Here is a 13458-nt window from a genome sequence, read left to right on the forward strand (position 1 = left end):
ACTGTGCACATCCAAACATGCACAAAAAAAAAAAACCAGACCCGTTAAAGGTTCATGGTAAATAGAGAAACAGCTCTGTAACAACAAAGGAAACAAATAAGAAGACATTTTAATGGATAAAGTCAGATGTTAAATGTGCCTTCTATTGGATGAGGGTAGGCCCCAGCAATATGGCAAAAAACTCTACCACGTTAGTGAAGTTTCATATCTGCTGATGTTGATAATAACTGTTGATATTGTTTACTGGCCAGGTGAAAAATGTTGTAATCAATCACTTTATTTTGAATTTAACCACTTTATCAAGTCACACAGTTTATGTTAACACAATAATGAAAATTAATGGGTTGCGCTTCTGTTTTTCTCACGGTTGGTTTGAAAAACACTCAGCCATCAGCAGAACTGGTGCGGCGCATTGTGAAAATTAGTTGCTGCGGTGGTGGTGCTGACCACTTTGGCTGGCGCAGCAGCAGCGAATGAGCCCTGCCACACTTTGGCAGCGAAGAATGGCACCACAGGATGAGCGACACCTGAGAGGAGCAGTGCAAGACTGCAACACTGGCTGAAAGGGCCAGTGTGTTTGCCGGCAGCTTGTAAGCCACTGTATCAGACCACAAGAAAAGCACAAATGACTACAGTGTGAGTTAATAGTTTAACAGGCAGAGCATGGCTGGTATAGTGAGAAACAACCTGATGCCACAGCTCCTCAGTAATCAAAACCTCGTGGAGATGTGCGAAAATAACAAGCTCAGAGCACAAATGATAAAGCTTAATGAAAACCCACAGGGGAGCTCATTCCAAATGATTAATGAGTGCACAGGAGCATTCTGATGATCTCTGCACCATCTGCTATGAAGTTTAACAAGACATGCAAGTTAGATTAATTGGCAATCCTAAATTGGCTGTAGTTGTTAATGTCTTTTAATGTGTACCAACCTCTTGCCCAGTGTCAACTGGGATGGACTCCAACCCCAGCAACCCTCCAAATGATAAGCATGATGATACGCATGGCGTTAAAGAATGGATGCTCTTCGTATATCTTCGTGTGTATGAACAAAGAAAATGGTAAATTTGGTGAATAAAATTTACAGTACTTTCATATCAGTGTATTAGGTGCTTACATTATGTCCTTAAATCGGAGTCGGCCCAAAAACACCTACCATTGATCAGCAATAGTCCATAGGTTTAGTATAGTCCACTACCATTTAAAGTAAAACTCTCCAGTAAAACAGTCCTGTTCTATTCCTGGGAACTCATAGAGCTGGTTCAAAATCAATGTGGATGATTAATATCTAATTGCAGTATTGGCAATGCTCGAATAATATGCCTCCAACACCAAAGCAATAACACATGCCACTTTCTCCCCCTCCATGCTCTGCTTGTGCCTCCTGGTTTGTAAACTAAACTTTACACTACCAGCAGCAGGATGCCTGGGTCCACCTGGCACTGCAGAATGCCAACTGCTGATTGGCTGGCTGCGGAGAAAGAACAGCAGAACAGTCTGTTCTGACCTGTCCCTCTACTTGGCAGACCATCATAAACAATCTCCCTCTCACTCTCTATGAGTTACCTTTTTGGCTGCTGTTAAGTTTCTCCCATGTGAGAAAAGGTGACACTTTTGCTCACATACCAGCTTATGTATGTGTGACTACGCAGACACACACTCAATGTTGCCGCTTTATCGGGAAAGAGGGACAATCTATGTATTTTAAAAGCATACAAAGGGATGAAGTCAGTCATCAGAGCTTGTGGAGTCAATGTTGGGTGACGTGTTTCCCACACTTACATGCAAACAAGTAAACAGTGAGATCCTCTAACTGAGAAGAATGACTGAGAAATACAAATAAATATAGCCTATGATCCTATGAACAGGGCCAATGAGTCACATTTCACTTGATCGACGGCCGTGAGAAGACACTGTCCACACACCAGGGGTATCACACTAACATCCAGCATTGTATAGATAACAGTGTGAGAACATGTGACCATAAAGCAATGCACTGGCTTCTTACATAACAGCTCTGTTCATCTTCACACATCTCCAGTTATGCATTTCTCCAACAGGAAAAAAAACCAAGAGCACTCTCAGTGGTAAAACTGTTAACAACTACTTAACAGGCTATCATACTGAAGACTGGATTTCATATTACAACACCCTGCAGTGGAAAATCACATCACTGGTTTGAGTAAGTACACGGAAAATAACCAAATACTTACAGTATGTGTAACAAATCACCTCCACATTGTTTACAGTATAGGTACCACATAACTTGCACAGGAGAGGGAAAAAAGTGATTCCCACTTAAGTCAATACCAGTGTGATATTCTCAGGCTATATCTGGCAGTATTTTTCTTTAGTATAAAAGAAATTAAATCTTAATACCCCTGACCATGCCTTATTACCTTCATATAAACAAAAAAGCCACAAAAATGCCAATGTAAAAGGATGTGAGAAAGGTGCATCTGTCCCTTTATCTGCATCCATACCACAAATGAATGGGGTCCACTTAAGGCTGAAACCCATTCTCCATCTTTCCAGTTTTGTAGAAATACGTTAGGTAGTTTTAGTGTCATCCTGCAGATAAACCAACCAACCAATATGTTGTTCTGACAGACAACAAACTTGATATAACATAAATGTACATACATGTATATATGTATATATGTACACATATATATACGCCATATTATGAGATACAATGAAAAAAACAGTATAGAGATTAACACTGTTATATTGATTCTGACTCAACTGACAGACTTTGCTTTTGATAAATTAATATTATTGGGTGGATGATTACAATTGTTTGCAACTGATTTTCTGTCAATCATCTAATTGAGTCATCATTCCAGCATTAAAACTACTGAGCAAGATTAGAAAGTTTCAGCTGAAAGCAACCTTTGGCCTTCCAGCTGTCAGTGCTAGTGTGCTGCGAACATGCTGTGCAGAAACACACACGAGATCACAGATAACCACACACACTTGCAACTGCACATACATTTTTCTCATGCACAAATTCATGTATCCACTTACTAAGAGAAAGACAGAGTACCTCATGGTGGTTTGTAGGGGGGGAGGAGTAGAGGACGGATGATGACAAAGAGCAGAAGGAGAAGGACAGGACAGGAGGAGCAGGTGGACGATAACAACAAGGCTGAAAGCATGCCAAGCAGCCAGGCCTGGCCTGTACTAAAGTGTATTCTAGTGTGATGTCTCATTACATAACAGAAGCTGGCACACGGCAGCTCCACTCCACACTGTAGCTTGGGAACATACACACATACAAACAGAAACACACACACACACACACACTTGCAGCAGGAAGACTCCAGTGACAAACTAAGCAGTTCCTCTTCATCTTCTAATAGTGGGCTTTCAAATTTCACTTTCAATTTCACAAAACACACGCAATTTAACTTCCCCTTCTGCACACAAGGAATGGACAGCAAGGAAAGATTTATTGGTGCAATATGTTATAGTTTGAGAGCCATTGCCAAACTTAATATTACACAGATTATGACAACTTATTGGTTTGCCAAAATAACCTTTCTTAGACATCAGAAAATCTGTTACTAACAGTTACAGTTTTGTTTGGTGTGGTTAACATGTTTGAGACTATATTTATTTTTAATTACTGAAATCAGTTCAGTGCGGAAAGACTTTTTCAGAGGAAAAATTATTTTACAATCTTTTCCACCATGATAATAACTAAACTCATCAAAATAATTAGATAGATTTACCCTGTGGAGATGTTTTGTCTACAGACTGAACTGGCTTAAACACAATGATTTTCTGTACATTATGTACTCAGACCTAGATTTTGTGTATAATCTATGTGGCTGTGTGTCCATATGGAAACAGCCAGAGGCAACATTCATATCCATGATATTCTAGGGCATAAAAAGACCTGTCAGAAAGGGTCAGTCCTTTATTTATTTCCATTAGAGGCCTACAATGGAATACATAAGAGCAGTACAGTAGAAGCAACTGTAGTCTATGAGGGGGATTAAATGGTGGTTATATAACCAGTGACCTGCCAGTGCAGGCCTACTGATCCTGACACAGCGGAGTACAGCGGCTTAAAAGAGCGGCTTACCTCTGCAAATGACTCACTTCAACGTTTAACTGATCATCTTTGACAAGATACAGTGAAATAACCATCTGTGTCCTCTTTATAGTGACATCAGCCTCGTTTCTCCCTACAGGGAACCATAGCTCTATCACTATATCTCTGGATCCTGGTTCCAATTCCTGCTCACATTCACACATATCATCCTGGTTGAGTGGAATGTATAAAGTAGTGAAATTGACATAAATTCAGCATCATTTGACACCCATGGGAGCCATTTAATATGCGTTTAAATCTTACTGTAGGTTTACACTGCTTGTTACCACCCACTGAGAATCATTGACAGGAGATGGTGGACCACAGGAGCACCAATTTCACAATAAGCAAGTGAATAACTGCTGTTTCCCATGTAATACATGGCTCTTTTCACGGCTACTACCAGACAATTCACACACATTACACGGCCTTGTGACTTATGCAGCTTTGCCAATAAGAAATAATAAAACGATTAAAAAAAAAAAAAAAAAAAAAAAAAGCCAGATTTTTCAATGGAGTTTGGTGTGCCGTTCTGTGTGAGGCAGAGATAACGGGACGCAGCGGGCACCATCTCTTACCTTGGCTTGGTTTATTAGAAGCCCCACGAAAGTTGAGACCAGCACCGAGCCGGACATGCTGCCTTTCCTCCGCATCTCTTGCTTCAGAAAGGGGAACGCGGCCGCCGGCGGCTCCTCGGACACGGTCACCGTGTAGGACTGTCGCATGCTCGGCATGCTGGCGGAGGAACGAAGCCAAGGACTGGTGCGAGTTATTCAGCGGGTGTTTTCCGAGCGCTCCTGCTCCGCTTATCACGAGACGGTCTCTGTTGCAGGAATTAGACGTTTCACTCCGTTTTCCGATAGCCCCCCTGCCTGTTGTCATTCATTCATTCATATAACGGCACCAGCCTCACAAATCACGCCGGAACACAGGACCTGTGGCGTTCCCCTTAAATCACTCTACTTACCCCTATTGGGAGCGATAAAGCGCCGGTAGCACCGATAAAGACTAAATAATTACCAGAGAGCCGCCGAGTGTTGAGACATTACACATTGCTGTGTGCCAAACGCGTGCCCTGTCACTGGAGTAGGTCCGTAAACGATAATAAATACATAGTGTGCTCCCTCTCCGTTGCACAAGACTGGAGGTCTGTCTCCTCTGGCTCGGGTAAAAGTCGGCCTACAACAGACGTCAGCGACCGCCTCCAACCCTGCTGCCTACGTCACAGTCCATCCTTCCCCACGCTGCTGTGTCAAAGCTGAAGCACCAAAGAGACTGCTCATCTCCACAATGATCAGAGTAAGCCCTGTTTCATCCTCCAAGGTTTATATGCCACCGTACATTCTGCCACAATCATTGTTACAGCATGAGAATGGCTACATGTAAAGCACACTGCTGTATACCTTTCTTTGACAATAGGGATGTAGGCTCCTTTTTACTACAGTCTGACTCAGTGGGTCTAAAATTAGATTCTGCTGTCCTAAAATTGGTCTTCAATGAGGTTCCGGTGATTCACCAGCAACAGTCTAGGTGTTGAGTAGTAATTAGTCTCACTCTGTCACAATATGAGGATGAAGACGGATGTCTGCCGCAAGTCTAGATTTCACCAGGATTACCCAAGTATAGGCAGTTTGTGATCCTCCACCTAGGGTCTCTGGGGAAAAAAACACCATAGGGTCCATAACAGGCATAACAAGCTTAATTATTATTATAATTGGAGGTACAGTTTACAAACAGCACACCAATACAAAACAGGCATATGACTAGTTTAAGACGGCAAAGTTTTAAAAGCTAACCAGCAGTCATGAACAGCTGGAAATGTAACCTAGTCACCAGGTTGTTTAACATTTCTGTTCCTCATTTCTAACATCACCTGTGTTTGCAATGACAAAATATAACGTTTTTTAGGACCTTGTGTGGCCTAGTATTTATATATTTGATCTGGAATAATGTTGCCATTGGTGAAAAAAAAAACAGATTGCTATTGAAAGAAATTACTACACCAGTGGCACCAACTAAAAAAAGAGCCACAGTTGTTTACATGGTTTTCCCCCCATGCTAGAACAAACTCATCTTTCTCTCTCTAAATACATCTTGTTGATTGCTAGAGAACCTGAAAGAAAATCTGGAATACAGAGAGGTTTTGCATCGCTGTCTTTTGATTCCATGATCAGGCGATAGACAAAAGTGTGACTGACTCTGACTGAGGCAGAAACATGTGTCTTAAGACATTTGGACAGACTAGAATGAAATCATTGGGGATTTTTTTTAGGTGGAGCATGCCACTGCACTGCTGGTGGTTACACAAGGCTGTTGACTTTAAAGCACTTGATGACAATATTGAATGTCTTGATACACAAGATCTGTGACTGGGAGTTCTAGCCATTTTTCAACAGAAGTTTCTGAACTGCTGCAGTTAATATGTAAAAAAGACTGTGTGTGCTGTGCTTCACCTTTGACGTGCAGGCAGTATAGTTCAGGGTCAACAAAATGCAATCCTTGTTATTAATACCAAATGAAATTCATGATGTATAACCACTTATACATTAGAGGGTCAAAGAAACCTGTAGTAGATCCCAGCTGAACTGGACAGGTCACAAGTTGTCACCAAAATACAAAACTCACAAAATTATGAAGAAACAGTGTGCCAGTGATGCTACGTGCTTATATGTCATGAAAGCCGACCCTTTGTTTCTGTTACCTAAACTATCGGCCAATAGCCATATCAATGCAACATACTTTTCTGTACTTGTCCTCAGACAAAGGGTTGAAACAGATACTGGGTTTACAGTGTTTGTGATTTTAGCTGAACAGCAGTATGGAGTGAAAGAAGTGCAACGTGTCCCCAGCAGCAATCTCATGACCCTGGCTCAAGCTTGTGTACACAACAAATAAGCAAGGAGCACATTCCATCACCAGGCTAAACATGTGTGTGTTTGTATGTCTGAATGTGTAAATCCCAGAGATGGAAAACTACAACGTAAGAGAAGGGGGCAAAGAGTCAATGTTTGTTTAATGATATGCAATTATATCTAATGCATAAAGCTAAGCAGTCTGGTATAAACAATGGGGCTAAAGTAGTCTGAGCAGTTATTTAGGAGAAGCCAGAGTACAATTGCCTAAGGATAGCTGTTCTGTTCCCTCAGCTAAATTAGGCACATGAGACTGATAATCAAGTGTTCCAATTTAACCTAGGTGCAAAAGACTAATGTAGAAAGCAATTCAAACAATTCATTGTTGTAGATGACAGACCTGCACCCTTATTCTACATTCCTACAAGGTGGATAGTGTTCTTTAACCTGCTTGATACTTAATGCTGATGCCACCTCATGCCTGGTGGGTAAGCACATGCGGGAGAGTTTCAAGACAGAATGTATGAATGAATCAATGAGTGTCACTGTTACAGAACAGAATGAAGTATACCGTATACTGTACAAATGGATATCAGATAAAGTCAGAGGTCTGCTAAATAATTATTAAGCTAGCAAGATGAACAAATTATTACTGCGTATGAATTATTTTTTTAGTCGATTAAACCAGATGCTGATTGGCTAATTAATAGGATGCCTGCATCTACTGAGACAACTGATAAATATAACATCCTTAAGATGTCTCCGTCATGCTACATTTTAACAGAAAATGTGTATCATATCTGTCCTCATGTCTTCAGATTGTAGTCAGTTATGACCCCTTCAACTCTCCAACACCTGCTGAGGAGGCTTGCCTCAGAGTGTGAAACTCTCTAAATGCTAGACTTAAACCAGCTTCTTAAATGTAAGGATTCACTGCTTTTCTTAGTCATTTATGATGTAGAGTTGTTGAACTGTTGATTGGACCAAACAAGCAATTTGGGTGATGGGAAACTGTGATGTGCATTTAGAAACTTAGAAATTAGAAAATGGACTTCAAAGCACTATCGCAATATTTGTAAAAAATAATTGTGCAATACTGATCTATATGAGCAGTTTTCTGTATATTATAAATGCAGAATCTGTTGGCAAGATTTTGGAGAAATTATTGGCCACATATATATTATTCTTTATCCAGATATCTACTAGCTACACCGGAGGCCCTAATACATTGGCCATTGTTGCCAGATACTGAGCAGTCATTAGACTCTATAATAGTCGATGGGTTCCAAGATTGGTTCAGCACCAAGATGCCTTGTTTGATTTAAGGACACAATAAAAATACTCATACTGGTGCATCCTCAGAATTCTAGTTTTACTGTGTTAAAATAGCTGTCCTGACAGACACGCCACACACTGACCCACAAACCCTACCAAGCAGCCCCCTGATCGAATTATGGTCCGGCCTATAATTAAGAACAAGGTGAATCATACTAGACTGTGTTTTATTTTGTTTTGTTCTTTTTTATCAAACCATAAGCTGTCTGACCGAGGAGGCGAAGTGAGAGTCAGGCAGTCTAAAAATATTGTTGACTCAACATAAAGTCTAGACACAAAACCTGAGCAGACAAACCTGGAGAAAAAATAAAGGAAGCTTTAACTTAGGCCTTACTGTGGCTGTTTGTAGGAGCCAAAGAGCAAATTGTGAGTGAAAGGTTGTTAGTCTTTGCACAGAGCTGGCTCTAAATTCAAGGTGAGGCAACAATGCCCCTTGTCGCGTGTTTATAAGTCACACATAGTTCCCAAAAACTGAAAAAGTTTGCACAGTAATAAAAAAGTTAGCTACAATGTTGCCTGTCATACTGTACATCGTTGAACACCTATGGTAAAGTTTGTGTAATAGTAAATCGGACTTATCCAAAAGTCTGTTTTACAACTTGTTTCATCTCTTGGCCAAGTGCAGTGTTATCACAACTGAAACAGTGGCCTGAGCAAACAAAACACCCAACAAACTAATAAACAAGTTGTAATCAGATGTAATTTTCTTCTAAGCTTGGTTGGTAAAGTTAAGCTAAGTTAAGTCATATACTTAGTAAAACCATAGAAATACTAACATCATCCGTTCTTTTCTCGTACATGTGATCTCGTTTGAACATCACACCGGAGAAACAGAGAAAACATGTATGAGAGTTATGGTAAACAGCTTGACTTACTCATAAACATGGCACAAGATGAACAAGACCATGTGGCACCATCAGCTGCTATTTTTGCTATTCATAAACTGGGTTTACTTTGTTTTGCCAATGCTATTTAAAGACAGGCTTCAACAGTGGCATAAATGAAGAACATAAGATACCCCCTACACAGCAGTAGGTACTCTTTATCTGAGCCACTGACTAAGTTTGTTGATCTCTCCATGAAAGACATTGTAACGTCAGTTATAGTTTGTAAGGCTAAAACGTATTTGTAACAAAGAGCGTTTTGACATCAAAGCAAGAGAAATAAAGGCAAGGTTTGTCCAAAGAGGTTACCATGTTGTAGATATAGCCAACAATAAGTCTAACTCTAAGTTCCTTCTGTGTCTGACTACAGAACTATTTCTGGAAGGGGCAAGATATTATCAAAAAACATTCAAGCATACTAAAATATGACCCCTCGTAACAGCATAACCTTGGCCTCCATACCAAGGTTTTATTATAAAAGGATAAGGGACTCTATTGTGACATCTATTTATAGAGCACTTATAGACAACTAACTGTCTAAAGAGGTCTCCACATATACACATTGCTCTAATACTTACAATACTAAATAGTTTTGCCACCCTCATACAAGTATGAAATATAAGATTAAAGAGTTTATTAACTGTATGTTTACACGTCATCTATATGCTGAAGTATCCATGCAGCTTTACGTAGTATGTAAGCCAAAAAAACTGTTATCTTAAATTGAAAATGGTTGAACCAAAAGCATGCATAAGAAATGAGGACATGGATTATGCTATTGCGAGGCACTACAAGGACAGAAAACACGTTTCTGCTGCTTCCCTTAAATTAATAGTGCTAGGCCCACCCTAACCCTACATAACATCATTATAAATCAGTTATTGAAGGGGAAGCAAATTTAATATATACTCATACCCTTTGGAGCCACATGGGCTGAATGAGACATTGGATAAAAGTCAATATTTGTAGTGTGTACTTGTATGTCTAACCTACATTGTCTCATTGGTGAGATACGTTGGTAAAGTTGAGCCACTAAATCCTTCCTGGCACAATCCCTTGCCTTCGCTCCAATGATAATTAGGCATATTCATGATCTCCTTATTTTTTGTATGTGTATCATGAAATTTGTTTTGATAGTTTTTTTTAATATATATAAATTTTTAATCAATTAGATTCTACACTATTATGGGGTATTTTTGTACTATGTACTCTGATCATTTTGATATTGGCTTGGCTATAAATTCTGTCTTTTGTAATGTAGGCAAATCTCCTATCCCTCCTTTATATGTACAAGTTTGATGTGCATTTGATGAGGATATTTATGTAGTTTGTACTCTTTTATATATTTAAAAGATATTTAATAGCCATTGAAACCGTATACATTCTGTATCTACTCTTCTACTCTGTACTCTTCTAGTACTGTGACTGAAGCAGCCTGACTTTGTATTCAGATGTAAATATTTTTTACTCTAATTTTTGAATCTCATTAAAAATAATGAGTCTGAAATCATAAGAGCTATTCATTAAAATACACTTTCATGTAAAGATTTACCAAGAAATGCCATCCTCCACTCTTCCTCCTTTCTACTATCCATCTCCACCCTCCCCCCACTCTCCAAACCCTCCTCCACTCATGTAAGCGATTGGATGTATAGTATCGGGATTAATCCTGAGGGGAATTGGGTCAGTTGTGCTGCATGGAGGAAGCTCAGGTCAGTCTCAGAAGACCGAGCTCATCATAACCCAGTAGCACCTTCTGAGGGGTGTATGCCAGCTAACTGCTGGGTTAGAAGGGGTGGTATCATGCTAAAACCCAATTTGTGACCTGACGATCAAATTCCTTAAATAGTATACTGGAACATCGATCTATTTTTTGTATATGATGGGTTTCTTATTAGGTTAATAAAAAATTAGACCATTTGTTAGTGTTGTTTAACTGAATGGCTTCAACATGTTAACAGAAACATGTAAAAGGGATGTAAGTGAGTGTCTGATGTAATACTGTTAACCAGGACAATATTTGACTTGAGCAGTAGTGACCCCATTTGGTAAAAAACAGTACTATCAGAAGACACGAGCACTGTGGGGCTTCACCGTGTGTGGAACTTAAGTGTGCCTCTGTGGTGAAGACTGCAGCTCTAACTCAGCCTTACTCAGCATCTGCGTATTGATCCCTCTGGAGCAGCACATTCTCTGTAAAAGCAGCAAGCTTCAAGCCGGCATGTGTGAGAACAGAGGACACTCTCTTACCATCGAGTCCCTGGTGGGAGAATCGGACAGGCCATTACTGCTTGGCTCCCATGTTGAAGAGCTGAGCGCTCTGCTGCTGCTGCTGCTGCTGCTGCTGCTGCTGAAGGCCTCCTGGGTGGAGCTCCGCAATAGGCCTGAGTAGCCTGAACGGGAGCTAGTGCTGTACGAGTTGGCTCCATCACTGGCTCGACTGCGGTAGCTCCGCAGGACACTGGTGGAGGAGGAGGCGGTGGAGGAAGAGGACGAGGTGTCGTGGAGCCCCAGAGAGGCCAGGTCCCTGCTCAAGTCACTCTGGGATACAGATTTCCGTCGGCTGAGCGAGATGCTAGAGGCCACCGGTGAAGAGGAGAGGTAGCTGGACTGGGTTGAGGACGAAGAGTAGGAGCTGTAGCCGGTGTAGGCGGACCCCCCACTCAGCCCTGACCTTCCGTAGCTCTTGACAGGGGTTCTGCTGAGGCTCTCACTCCGACGGCTGCTGCTGCTGCTCCCGAGGATGTCAGTGCGCGGGATGGTTCGACCCCTTTCATAGTCGGGGTCTGATGAGGTGCTGTAGTTGCGGCTGCGGGCTGCAGAGCTGCTCATATAGCTGGTGGAGGAGTAACCTGAGGAAGAGGTGGAGGAGGATGTGGGGGACTTGTAGGAGGACAACCTGTCCCGCTCGGTGTAGGAGCTAAGGCCCGGGGTCAGGGAGGAGCTGTAGGAGCTGTAGTGGCTGGTGTAGGAGGGGCCAGCGTAGCGCTTGGCGGTGGAGGAGACGCGGGACATGCTGCTGCTGCTGGTTTCTCAGCCACAGGGACGGCGAGTCTCTGGAAGACCGCATTGACTGCAGCCACAGCAAAGAGACACGAGTATTAGTTCATCAGCAACAATCAAATCAATACTTTCACTTAATGTAGGCTGCATCTAGGGCATCAGTTATCTTTGCATTGATTTGACTATTCACTATGCATTAATTTGCTTTTAAAGACACAAAGTGATTAAGAATGTTCATAACTGACTAAAAAACATTTTTGGCACAATATTTAAAAAAGAAACTCGAAAGTGATACATGCCAGGCTTACTGTGTAACACATGACCAAACTGACCCACACTTATTGTTCTGGTATTTTGTGTTTTCTCTCTCCCTTTCAGGCTGCCATGAGCACTACATTATCAAAATCAACTTACAACTTGACACTTGATCATTTAGATAATATGTCAAAGTAAACTTCACTTCTCCTTTAAATGTGAACAAAGCTGATGCTTTTTCTGTGCGGTGCACAATGCATCAGTTGGTTCAAATTGATCTGAAATGTTTCACTGCATTAGCCTGCAAATTTAAAGGAACTTTTACCAACTTTAAAGCAACAATTTATTTCTCACTCAGGCAGCAAAAAATATGTTTGTTAATACAGATAATATTACTCCCACCCCGTGACAGATGGTGCTGTCCAATCTAGTAATAGTGCTCCAGTGTTAAAGTTGTAATAATATATATATATATATAATAAAGGTATTTTTATTATCCTGAGGCAAAAAATAATTAATGGTGAAATCATCAAAGGTTACACCAATGAAGTTACATCATGGAATGCAGTTTTGAAAGTGTTTTTGAAGGGAGAACTGCGAAAAAAAATAAACAATGCAAGAGTGGAATCAGATGCAACTGAGGGATGGAGGGACAGAGGTTTATTCTGTAACTTTTTACACTTCACATCTGTGTTTGGATCTGGATCTTTCTTACACTTCTTTGTAGGGATGTAATGAGCTCACAGTACAATATCATCATGATATATAGTCCATGATATGATATTTATCTTGACATTTAAAAAGAAAAGAAGATGCCCTGAATAATGTAATACATATGATGAAGCAATCCCTCCAATAGCAATCCCTCCCTCCCTTCAGCACTCTCTGCTGTTCAAATAGAGAAATACAGTGACAAGGGCAGATAATAGAATGCTTTCATAGTTTTAGATCCATGAGCTGTATGCGCAAAATAGCCAGATGATAGGTTGGTAGATATCGCCACAGTCCCATGACAGTATCGCAGCATTT

General features: G+C 40.9%; 1 protein-coding gene across 6 annotated transcripts in view; it reads right to left on the reverse strand.

Annotated features, from left to right (window-relative positions):
• The window catches only part of usp2a (ubiquitin specific peptidase 2a), a 45988-nt gene that overhangs the window by 15353 nt on the left and 17177 nt on the right, over positions 1-13458 (reverse strand). For 4 of the 6 annotated variants that reach the window (XM_037075586.1, XM_037075603.1, XM_037075577.1 and 1 more), the window contains exon 3: positions 11422-12244. In XM_037075586.1, the coding sequence (XP_036931481.1) occupies positions 11422-12186 (765 nt within the window). In that variant the 5' untranslated portion in view covers positions 12187-12244. Of the gene's footprint in view, positions 1-4678; positions 5251-11421; positions 12245-13458 lie in introns of those variants that run through there. The other 2 variants (XM_037075621.1, XM_037075613.1) reach the window with 2 other exon arrangements.

Source organism: Acanthopagrus latus, chromosome 2, assembly GCF_904848185.1.
Source record: "Acanthopagrus latus isolate v.2019 chromosome 2, fAcaLat1.1, whole genome shotgun sequence".
Lineage (NCBI taxonomy): Eukaryota > Metazoa > Chordata > Actinopteri > Spariformes > Sparidae > Acanthopagrus > Acanthopagrus latus.